We start from the raw sequence: 12335 nt of genomic DNA on the forward strand, positions 1-12335 counted from the left end.
CCACCACCACCCCGTCGCCGGCGACGTCCACGGCCCCCCCTCCTCCGGTCTGCCCGGCGGGAGCAGCACCAAGGAGGGAGGTAGCAGGTGCAGCGGAGGAGGCCGGTGGAGTAGCAACGAGCGCGGTGGGGGTGGGCGAGGACGATCCGGGCGCGAGACCCCTGGTGATCTCCTCGAGGGCGAGGTCGTCCCGGACCTGCAGGAAGGTGGGGAAGGGCCTCTGGCGGGCGATCCAGCCCTTCAGGTGGTCGTAGGTGCTGCTCAGTCCCCGTAGGACATTGAGCACCAAGACCCGATCGGACACTGGATCCCCGAGGTCGTGAAGAGCATCGGCCATGCTCTTCATCCGCCGGCAGTACTCACCGACGGAGAGGTCCCCCTGCACGAAGGTGCGGAAGGTGGCGTCGAGCTGGAGAGCGCGGTACTCAGCGTTGCCGAGGAACTGCCCCTCGAGCGCCACCCAAGCCTGTCGCGCGGTGCCGCCGTGTGTCCTGACGAGGTCCTGAAGATCCAGGGAGATGGTCCCGAAGATCCAGGACAGGGCGACGCTGTCGAGGCGCAGCCACATCACGTCACGCGCCTCGATCGGCAAGTCGACGAGGACGTGGTCGTCGAGGGCGTAGCGGCGGAGGGTGAGGACCTGGTCCCGCCAGCGGCCGTAGGAGGAGGACGCGGGGTCGAGGAGTACGGAGACCAGAGCCCTGATGTTCTGGACGCCGACCGCCTGGAGGTGGAGCTGGGCGACCATGGGGTCAGTCGGGTCGTACCGAGCTCCAGATCCAGCGTGCGGGGCCTGGTGGGAGGAGGAGGTGCCGTGCTCGGGGTCGACGGGCTGGCCGGAGGAGACGCGGAGGAAGCGCTCCACCTCGGCGACCCGGAGGGCGAGGGCGTCGGCCGTGGCGCGCTCGCGCTACCAGGCGAGGGCAGCCACGCGGACCCGCTCCTGGGCCGCTGAAGCTCCCTGGCGGCTGGAACAGAGGAAGGTGGAAAAAACTAAGCTATTGATACCATAATGACGGGAATAATTAGTATATTCCTCCAACACTAGATGGGCCTCTAGATGGGCCTCTATACACATGGGCTCAATATACTCCAACAGAAGGCACTACCTCCAGACACAAATAAATAACATTTTGGGAGGAAATGCAGCCAAAGCACATAAATTCTGCTACAACATGTAGAAACATTGAAGAGAGACTAGTGATCAAGCATACATTTTAAGGACTGTGCCCATGTCCAAAATGTCAGTTATTTGTGACCTAGAGAGGGGGACTTAATACTCCTCTGTTTCACAATAGTTGTCCACTATACTTCTACAAAGGGACTACAAAATATATTTATGTAAAAAAACTGATGTCCATTATTCTTGTGCACTGTATACATAGTATCACATTATTTGCAAACTTATTCCAAAGCTTTTGCAAAGTTAGTCCAACATTCTTCCATTAAACAATGATAGGACAAGCGACATATAACAAACCTTTGCTCCAGAACTGGTGCAAGGCCAGCTGTAGAAGCTGCACCACCAACCTGAAAGGCACATATTACAGTAATCCCTCTAACAAGTCAGAGACAATATTGGTTTTATTGGAGAAAATAAGCCTGATATTTTACCAGCTGAATGCTACAGAAAAGCTTCCTTTGAAGGTCAACACGTCCTGTAATCAGTAGTTGTTACTGTTAAAAAGTTTTCTTTCAGGTAAGCGATAAATCAAGAAAGAATGAAAGATTACCTGTCGAAAGAACGCTACTAACAATGGCCTCTACGAGGCCAATGTTATCAAATTTCTTTAATCTAGTGGGAAACATCGGGTAATTGTCCCACATGCCATACCCACCATTCCCACTAGGGTAAAGACTGTCACTTGTTTGCCAAGTATCTTCCAGCATGTCATCATAGTCTTGGAACCTGGGAGCATACACAACTCGTATGAAGCAATCATATAATATGCAAAAGCATAATCACCAAACTAAGAAAAACAAAATCTCACCAAGATCGAGGAGGTGGAGGGTACTCTTCTGGAACAAGAACCCTTGGGTAAAGAAGCCCCATAGGAGGAACCTATTTTATCACAATTTACCGTAATTTAAATTTCATATATGTTACATATATACAATTCATATAAGAGAAACACCTGCAGAATTTCGCCTACAATTGTTCAACACCCTTTTCAAGGAGATGGAAAATGCTGGAATATGAATTGCAACAATTAAATAAGCACTTTAAATGGACAGATCCAGTTTGTTTGTGCACACTTCTGTGTGCATGAGAGAGAACATATCCACAGTTCTACTCATGCCAGGCATGAGCACAATGTTCACTTCTGTAAGACAATGCATTCTGAAAAAAACATAATCTTATGTGTTGTTTTAAAAGACAGCAGCAGCAAGGAAATAAAGGGGAAGACCAAAAGATTGTGTACATGTTCAAGGAATTACATTAAGAGCTGATAGTCTTGTCTTCTGATGACCAGCAGATCTTTCATTATCGTATGAATGAACAAGGGTAACTGCATCAAACGTCCCACTCTGAAAAAATGAAAAAATATGTACTTATACCACCTCAACTGTAATGAAAACAACAGAATTGGCCAAGGAAAGTTTTAGGTAAAACCGTAAAAGAAAGTTTTAAGCAAAGATACAAGTTTTTGTCATTTTTTGACCATTTTTACATAAAGCAAGGTAGGACATAACCTGCAAATTTAAAATGGTATCTTCAGCAAAATATTACCTTACGCTACTGGAATTCTTTTTCTGTACTAATAAGCATGATGCAATAAAAAATGACCATTTAAAAGGCATGTTTGGAGGATGGGGATTGGTCTAGGAATTTTAGGAATGATGTTGCATTCATACTAAATCCTAGGCATTTGGATCCCAACCTACAAAGTACAAGGTCCTAAGGGCAACTCCATAGATATATCCGTCAGAGAGCGAGCGGCATAGCGCGTATCCGTGGTGGACGGGAGGCCGGGGACTCGGCTCCCGGCGGCGGCGAGGGCGCGACTTCGTTCTGGCGGCCGGCGTCGAGCAAGAACAGAGGAGCGCACGTTGGACAGAGGCAAGGACATGTGGGACGCCAAGAGATCTAATTGATCTCCTAGCATAACTTCCATTAAGCCATCTAGTACATAGATATATGTTTGATTACAACCAACTTAAGAATACGAAATTCAAACACAAAGTAAACTGCTACGGCACCGTGGGCGCGCTGCCCGTCTTCTCATCAGCCACGACAGCGCCTCTCATACACGCGTCCGACCATATCAGGAACTCTCAAATTTGAGCCCTTATTCCCCTCAATGAGAATCTCCCATCCAGATTCCAGCACCCTGCTTTCCTTAGCACTCCAACCAAACTCTCATATACCTCCTTACATCTTATGCACCTCTTTCTTTATTAATATCATCATGTAACTAACAATCTAAGCATTATATATGCAAACGGTGTTTATTACCAACAAGAATTTTATGAATGACTATATTTCCTACTAATAATATTTTAACAGGAATTATTTATAACCATTAATTTTTAATAACCATATTTAATAGTTATTTTGAAAAGGCAAAATAGCCAAAATCATCCCTGAACTATGGGGCTTGGCTCAATTTGGTCCCTAAACTATGAAAACGTCCATTTTAGTCCCTCAACTATCCTAACCAACCCAACTTCATCCTTGAATGTAACGTGGCAACTCCATGTAGGCAACTCCAGTCACCGCTCAGTCAGTTTGGAGTGTGAAATACCCTTTTTACCCTCCATCAATAGAGCAGAGGCAGCCCACATCGAGCCGCTCCCTCCCTTGCCATTGATGACCTATACTACCTAGGAGGGGTGACGACCTGGCTGGGGAGCAATGTTCTAAAGGGGTTAAGGCGAGGCGAGGCGAGCTGGGTCCGCCTGGACGAGTAGGCAGCGCCTAGGCGCCACTGTAACCCAAAGCGAGCAGGGTCCGCCTGGACGCCTAGGCGCCATTAAAACACTACTGGGGGGAGCGGTCAGAGCTTGATGTGGGCTGGAAGCTGCCCATTTTAAATCTGCTATATGGATGGAGGGAAAAAAGTGTATTTCACACCCTAAGCTGACTGGGCGGTGACAGAAGTGTTAGATATATAGAGTTGTATTTGTGCTTGTATTGTGTTTCTTGTAACCCAAGCCTATACGGCCTATATAATGAAAGGTCACCCCCCCTTCCTAGGGTGTGTGGTGTTTGCCAATTCTCTACATGGTATCACGAGTCCGGACCCTCCCCTTGCCCAGCCGTGCGCCCCCCTCCCTTCCGCTGCCCTAGCCGCCGTCCAGGGGCCTCCTCCCCATCGGCGCCACCCTTCCTTCCCTTCCCTGCGCCCTCCCTGGGCGCCCAGCACCTCTCCCCTGCGCCCTAACCCTAGGGCGCCCCCTCCTCCTTCCCTGCGCCCACCACACCAGCCGCAGACCCTTGCTGCGTGGTCCAGATTGCATCTGCAATCATGTCGACCTCCTCTGCGACATCAGCGGCGTCTTCTCCCTCCTCTGGCGCCCCCTCCATGCCCTCTGCTGTGGATGCATCAGCAGGCGCCCTCTTCCTCCACCCCTACGCTACGATCAACGTCAAGTCCCATGTTCCCCTTGAACTGGAACTGCACAGCGCCAACTACGGGAAGTGGTCGGCCTTCTTCAAGGCGATGTGCGGCAAGTTCGGGCTTCTTCATCACATCGACGGCTCCGTTCCCCCTCGCCGCACTGATCCCGCTTGGGAGCAGATTGACTGCTGCATTCGCACGTGGCTTTACGGCTCCGTCTCTCAAGATGTTCTTGACTTCACCATGGCTGAAAATCAGACGGCGCGGGAGCTCTGGGTTGCCATCTCCAACAAGTTTCAGGCCAACAAGGCTCCCCGCGCCATCTTCCTGAGCGAGGACTTCCACTCCATGACTCAGGGTGATCTTTCCATCATGGATTTTGGCAAGAAGATGAAGCTAGCTGCCGACGCCCTGCGTGAAGTTGGTCATCCCGTCGCCGAGCCCACCTTGGTGCTGAATTTGCTGCGGGGTATTCACCCCAAATTCAGCAACACCAAGGACATCGTCGCCGGCACCAAGGACATCACCTTTGATGAAGCCCTTAATCAGTTCGCCCTCAAGGAGCTGCGCATGGCCAATGAGGCGAAGGTGCTGTCCTCCACAGCGCTGGTCGCCGCCACCAAAGGCTGCGGGTCTTCCTGCCGTCCATCCTCGTCTACTGCACCGCCGCAGCAGCAGCAACCGCAGCAGCAGCATCTTCAGCTGCCGCAGCAGCAGCAGCGTCGGCGCAGGAAGAAGGGCGGCAATGGAAGTGGTGGCGCCCAGCAGCAGCAGTACCAGCAGCAGCAGCCCCGCGGGCCTACTCCCACCAGCCCGTGGGTCTGCTTCTCTCCGTGGGGCACTCCCGGCGGTCAGGGCTGGTCCTCCGTTGGTGGTGGCGGCTCCTGGCGCGGTCAGGGCGTGCTGGGACCTGCTCCTCAGCAAGCCTACACCGCGTTCGCCCCCTGCAGTTCTCCACCCCACCCCAGCAGCAGCAGTACCAGCAGCCCACACAGACATGGGACCAGGCGGGTCTCATTGCGGCGCTACAGATGCAGCTGCAGGGCTCCTCTCCATGGGTGATGGACTCAGGCGCCTCCACCCACATGCACTCCTCGGATGGTATATTCTCTCTCGTTCACCTGCTTCGCATGTTTCTATTTCAGTAGGCAATGGTTCACATATTCCCGTAACGTCTAGAGGTCATTCTGTCCTAGCCACCGCTGCATCAAATTTTGCCCTTAATAATGTTCTCATTGTTCCTTCTATCGTTCGCAACCTCCTGTCTGTTCGTCAATTCACCCGTGACAATAGCTGCTCGATAGAATTTGATGCCTTTGGTTTTTCTGTGAAGGACCTCAGCACGCGGCGCGTGATTCTTCGCTGCAATAGCGATGGCGACCTATACACCATATCCGCAGCTACTCCTAGCACCGCCCAAGCCCTCCTTGCTGCATCGTCGTCGCTATGGCATCAGCGTCTTGGTCACCCGGGGTCTTCAGCCATTGTTAGACTTAGAAACAGTCATTCTATAGCCTGTAATAAATCAGACAGCACGCTTTGTCATGCCTGTCAGCTTGGCAAGCATGCTCGTCTCCCTTTTGCTACTTCTACTTCACACACTGTTTCTCCTTTTGAGATAGTTCATTGTGATGTTTGGACGTCTCCCATTCCTAGCATATCAGGCTACTCGTATTATTTGGTTTTGCTGGATGATTTCTCCCACTTTTGCTGGACTTTCCCTCTCCATCGAAAGTCTGATGTGCACGGTCACTTAGTAGATTTCATTGCCTACGCTCGTACACAGTTTGGCCTTCCTGTTAAATGCTTTCAGGCTGATAATGGAACTGAGTTTGTCAATAAGACCACCATAACTCACCTAGCAGCTCATGGGATCTTGTTTCGACTCTCTTGCCCTTACACCTCACCCCAGAACGGCAAGGCCGAGCGTGTCCTTCGTACTCTTAATAATTCCGTGCGCACACTGCTCATTCATGCATCCATGCCGCCCCCCTACTGGGTTGAGGCCCTTGCAGTAGCCACATATTTGCTAAATCGCCGTCCTTCATCATCCGTTGGTGGTGAAGTCCCGTATACGCGCCTTCATCGTACGCCTCCCTCCTACGATCATTTACGCGTCTTCGGGTGTCTTTGCTACCCAAACCTGCAGGCTACTTCCCCACACAAGCTAGCTCCTCGCTCGACTGCATGCGTTTTTGTGGGGTATCCATCTTCTCACAAAGGGTATCGCTGCCTTGATCTCTCTACTAGGCGCTTCATCATCTCACGCCATGTCGTATTTGATGAATTCTCCTTTCCCTTTGCTCGGGATCCTCCTTTGCCTGAGTCCTCTCCTGGATTTCCTCCTCGATGACGTTTCGGATATTGTGCATTGTCCTACTAACCATGCGACAGGTTCGACGCGTTTGAGTTCTACACCTCCAGCGGTAGCTCCATCCTCCATGGATGTTGAGCAGCCGCCCTCAGCTCCAGCGGCAGCTCCGTCCTCCATGGATGTTGAGCAGCCGCTCCCTGCTACTAGTCCCGGCGGGCGTGGTCTCGTGCCCCCGTCAGGATCTGCTTCGACTACGGGCGGGCGTCTTCCTGTTGGCGACCCTGCAGCTCCACCAGTGCCTACAGGGCCTGCTGCAGCACCTGCTGCACCTGCGCCTGTTGCAGGGCCTGCTGCTGCACCTGCGCCTGCTGCAGGGTCCTGCTGCTCGGGCTGGTCGTTTCGGCACTGTCTACAGTCGTCGTCCCGTCAACAGTCCCCTCCCCGTTCGACGGTATGGTGCTACAGCTGCTGGACTTCAGCCGCCTGCGCCTCCTCCTCAGCCGATGCGCGGCTCTTCACCACCGCCTACTCTCCGACGGCTGACTCGTCTTCAGTCTGGTACCATACAGCCTGTCAATTATCGGAACTTGTCTGTTGATCATGTCGTTGCTTCTCCTATTCCGAGCAATTATCGCAGTGCGCTTGCTGATCCCAGTTGGCGAGCAGCTATGGCAGATGAGTTTCAGGCCCTAATTGACAATGGTACTTGGCGTCTTGTTCCTCGGCCCCCTGGTGCTAATGTTGTGACAGGAAAGTGGATTTTCAAGCATAAGTATCATTCTGATGGTTCCCTTGCTCGTCACAAAGCTCGTTGGGTTGTTCGGGGATTCTCTCAGCAGCATGGCATTGATTATGATGAGACATTCAGTCCGGTTGTTAAACCAGGTACCATCCGGACAGTTTTGAGTATTGCAGCCTCTCGCCACTGGCCTATTCATCAACTGGATGTCAAGAATGCTTTTCTCCATGGTCATCTTAATGAGACAGTTTATTGCCAGCAGCCTCCAGGTTTTGTTGATCCAGCCCTTCCTGATCATGTTTGCCTTCTACAAAAGTCGCTTTATGGCCTGAAGCAGGCCCCTCGTGCTTGGTACCAACGGTTTGCTACATACATTAAACAGCTTGGATTTGTCGCCTCGGTCTCTGACACATCCTTATTCATCTACAAGGATGGCACCCACATTGCTTATTTGTTACTATATGTGGATGATATTGTGCTGACTGCCTCTTCTACTGGTCTGCTTCATGACATTATTGGTCGTCTTCACACTGAGTTTGCTATGACTGATCTTGGGGCTCTTCATCACTTCCTGGGTATATCAGTTACTCGTTCTTCAGATGGTTTGTTTCTATCACAGCGTCAGTATGCCTTGGATCTCCTTCAGCGTGCTGGTATGAGTGAGTGTCACTCTACGACGACGCCAGTTGACACCAAGGCGAAACTTTCAGCTACAGATGGAACACCAGTTGCTGATCCCTCTGAGTACAGGAGTTTGGCGGGGGCTTTACAGTACCTTACTCTCACTCGTCCTGATCTTGCATATGCTGTTCAGCAAGTCTGTCTCTTTATGCATGATCCTCGCGAGCCTCATATGGCGCTCGTGAAACGTATCCTACGATACGTGAAGGGCACGCTGACTTCTGGTCTTCATATCGGCGCTGGACCGATTGATACACTTACAGCCTACACAGATGCAGACTGGGCTGGCTGTCCTGACTCCAGGCGATCTACTTCAGGATACTGTGTTTTTCTTGGCGACACTTTGGTTTCGTGGTCATCCAAGCGACAAACTACAGTGTCCCGTTCTAGTGCTGAGGCTGAGTACAGGGCTGTGGCCCATGCTGTGGCTGAGTGTTGCTGGTTGCGTCAGCTGCTTCAGGAGCTTCACATTTCCCTCTCGAAGGCTACGCTCGTCTACTGCGACAACGTCAGTGCTGTTTATATGACAGCCAATCCTGTCCATCATCGACGAACGAAACACATCGAGATTGACATTCACTTCGTCCGCGAGAAGGTGGCTTTGGGACAAGTTCGTGTTCTTCATGTGCCATCTTCACATCAGTTTGCTGACATTATGACTAAGGGTCTTCCTGTACAGTTGTTTACTGATTTTAGATCCAGTCTTGGAGTTCGACAGGCTTCCCCTGCGACTGCGGGCGGGTGTTAGATATATAGAGTTGTATTTGTGCTTGTATTGTGTTTCTTGTAACCCAAGCCTATACGGCCTATATAATGAAAGGTCACCCCCCCTTCCTAGGGTGTGTGGTGTTTGCCAATTCTCTACAAGAAGGAGCCTACGTGGCGTGCCACGTTGGGTTCAAGGACGAAGTTGGGTCGGCTAGGATAGTTCAGCGACTAAATTGGACATTTTCATAGTTCAGGGACCAAATTGAGCCGAGCCCAATAGTTCAAGTATGATTTTGGCTATTTTGCCTTTTAAAAAGGTATACAATTTGATAATGAAAATTGCAAAATAAATAAATAAATATTGCCCTCCACAAACACACGCGAGCTCCGCCAGCAGCGCAAACAGCTCGCCCAGCGTGTGCGAGAGCCACGCGATTCAGCCGCCGGCAGCGCTCCCCTAGCCGTGCGCACGCGAGCTCCTCGCCGTGGGCGGACAGGGGCTGCACAAGCAGGCCGCGAGGCGCTCCCCTGGCCGCATCAAGACAAGCTCCCCCGACACGTGCGTGCGGGAGCCACCGAGCATCTCGCCGCGGGTAGGAGGTAGCCGCAAGAGCGGGCCACCGGCGGAGCTCAACCGGCCGCGCGCAGGCGAGCTCCCTCAACGCGTGAGACACGGAGCCGTGCGAGTGAGCCGCCGTCGAAGCCCCCACGGCCGCACGTGTGTGAGATCCACCGGCGCAAGCGGGCGGGAGCTGCCGAACTCTCCAGTAAGTGAGAGTCGAGAGGGGAGAAAAGAGGGCTCTCATTTGTCGTGTGTTGGATGAGAGCTCGGTTGGAGAAGGTTTTTCACTGTTAAACTCTCAAAATCAACATGAGGGATTTTTCTCCACATACAAGTGGTATCTTAATTTAAGATTTTTATTAGAAGCACTTCGATGGCTCGCGTCTCCTCTCCTCCCCCTCCCCCTCCCGGCGCCCACCTCTCCACCAGCCCCAAGCCGGCGCCCACTCTGGGCCCGGCGGCCACCTCCACGGCCGCGGCCATCTGCCGCCCGGCCTCCCCCTCTCCCCTGGTGTCGAGAGAACCTTCATTGTCCCCTGTTCCTCTCGTTCCTACGGGCGCCGCCGCTGGTCGTTCTAAAGCTCAGAGGTGGAGCGATGCTTCCCCTCCTTCTGGGAAGTCCGGCGGCGGTGCCTCTCCGTCCTTCATGGACGTCCTCCTTTCTGGCGGTTCTCTGGCGCCGGCCTCGCAGGCTTCTGGTGTTGCGCACCAGGCAGCCTCGGCTGCTGCCGTGGACATTGTTTCACGGTCCTCCCCCCGTATCATGCTGCGGAGTTCGGGGCGCTCATCCATGGCGGCAGCGGCCCCGGACGCGGATGGCTGGACGACGGTGGTGGGCCGCCATGTGCGCAGGGAGCAGAGGCGTCTGGCGCGGCGTCCCCGCAGGCCGGTCCCGGCGGACCTGTGGGGGAGATGCTTCAATTGCTTCTCCCGGACACCGGGCAGCGTGCTGCCGGTCGGGGACGCGCTGTTTTCGCTGCCGGGCGTTTGGACATGGGTCCTACGACTACCGGTGTCAACCTCCCGGCTCCCTCTCCTCTGCTCTGCATCCTCCTCGTCTGGTTTGGCGACCGGTGGCCGCTCCTGGGCCGGCGCCGGTTCCCCTGGTTTCGCTAGCCCCCTCTATTGGCGCTCCTGCGGCCTCACATGGGCGGAAGCGACCGCGCCAGCCGCGGAGGAGGGGCAATTGCGGTCCCGGAAGATTGTCGGCGACCGCTGGTGCTCCTGCCTCTAGCTTGGGGGCAGACTCTCCGGCTCCTGAGGTTTCCTCCGGCAACGAATCTGCTGACACCGCCTGGGTTGCTAGCTACTGTTGCGCAACTCCTCAATGATCATTGTTGGATCAGTGAAATTCACCCAACTACTCTGGATCAACGGGATGTGTTCACGGTGATCACCTGGTGTTCGCACCCGGGCTTGATCCCGCAGGTGTTGGGAGCGCGAGATTTTGGAGCCTCTGTTGGCGGCTGGTGGCTCTCGTCCGGTGAGGCGCACGCTAGTCTACCCAATCAGCGTCTCGGTGGCCCTCGTGGAGCAGCTGATGGGAGCCGGGGATCCCCCTGTTCCGCCTGAGGCCGATGGTGACAGGCGCGGGCGTCGGCGGTGGCGGCAGGATAGGTCGCCGCGTGCCCCTCCAGCGCGGCTAGGGCCTCTCCCCATGGTTCGGGGCCACGTGGTGGACGCCCCCTCCCCTGCATAGTCCACGGGAGCCGCCTCGGTTACGGGCGGGAGCCTTCAAGTCCCGGCGGCTCTCTCTTCTCCCGAGGAAGCCGGACCTTCGGAGTTCTTGCGAGCGGCGGGGGACGCGAGTCCAAGTTACGATGCGGTGGAGTTAGTTGTGGGGATCTCCTTGGTTGATGGCGTTAATGCCGTCACTGGAGCCCAGGCGACATGCCCTGGCGTGCCCCCCTTCCCGTGGTGGTGGGACCTCAGGTCATTGGTGCTGCTGGGCCGGGTGATGTTTCTCTGCATGTTTCCTCCTCGGCCCAAGGTGAGCTGGAATCCCAGACCGTGAGTGGCCCAAGTGCGCCCCCATCCTCTGTGACGGCACCGGCTGCTGCTCCGGCTGTGCTGATCCCCCCGCCGATGGCAAACGGGGACTCGGAGGAGGTGGTCGCGGCATTTGTTTCTTTGTTGGCAACGGAAGCTGCTGCCACGGGCGACCAAACTTGTTCGGCAGCCGTGAGGAGGGTTGGTTGAGGACACCTGTGGAGCTGGCTCCGGCGCGGGGCTGGTTCAATTCCCCGACACCTCGGATTTTGCTGGGCGGGTTGGGGAGGCGGTCACCGCCCGACCTGCGGCCACCCCCCTCAAGGTCTACTCTCGTCGGCGACGCGGCCTAGACCAAGTTGGGCCTTCAGCACCGCCTGACCAAGTGGGGCCTTCTTCACCACCTGCTGCGGTGGCTCCCACTCCAGCTTTATCACCGCCTCGTCAACTCCAAGAACTTCGCAAGCCAATTGACTGTCTCCTCCCTCCGCCCATGGTGCAGAGGCGCAGGAACAAGGCGCCTCCCCCTGGTTCTCTCCCGCGCCGGAGCAGGCGGGTGACCGGCGCTAATCCTTGTTCGCGGGCCCGGTGACTACGGTTGCGCAGAGGAAAGTGATGAGGAACCTCGGTTCTGAAGCTACAGAGAAGATTGATCCTGAAACTCAAGATGCCTACTTCAAGACGTTTGGGCAAACGCTCTCTGACAGCCACATGGCTGCCATGACTGCTATTCTCAGCTGGACGCCTGAGGAGGATTTGCAGGTGTGGGGCACTGGCACG

At 54.4% G+C, this 12335-nt stretch overlaps 1 protein-coding gene across 7 annotated transcripts in view; it reads right to left on the reverse strand.

Moving 5' to 3' along the window:
• Positions 1-12335, reverse strand: part of LOC120639682 (actin-related protein 9-like) — a 42266-nt gene that overhangs the window by 7461 nt on the left and 22470 nt on the right. For all 7 annotated transcript variants that reach the window (XM_039915559.1, XM_039915557.1, XM_039915554.1 and 4 more), the window contains 5 exons: positions 2440-2529; positions 1992-2062; positions 1734-1909; positions 1615-1658; positions 1481-1530 (listed from right to left, as the gene is read on the reverse strand). In XM_039915559.1, coding sequence (XP_039771493.1) covers positions 1481-1530; positions 1615-1658; positions 1734-1909; positions 1992-2062; positions 2440-2529 — 431 coding nt within the window. The remainder of the gene's footprint in view (positions 1-1480; positions 1531-1614; positions 1659-1733; positions 1910-1991; positions 2063-2439; positions 2530-12335) is intronic.

The sequence above is a fragment of the Panicum virgatum genome, chromosome 7K (assembly GCF_016808335.1).
Source record: "Panicum virgatum strain AP13 chromosome 7K, P.virgatum_v5, whole genome shotgun sequence".
Lineage (NCBI taxonomy): Eukaryota > Viridiplantae > Streptophyta > Magnoliopsida > Poales > Poaceae > Panicum > Panicum virgatum.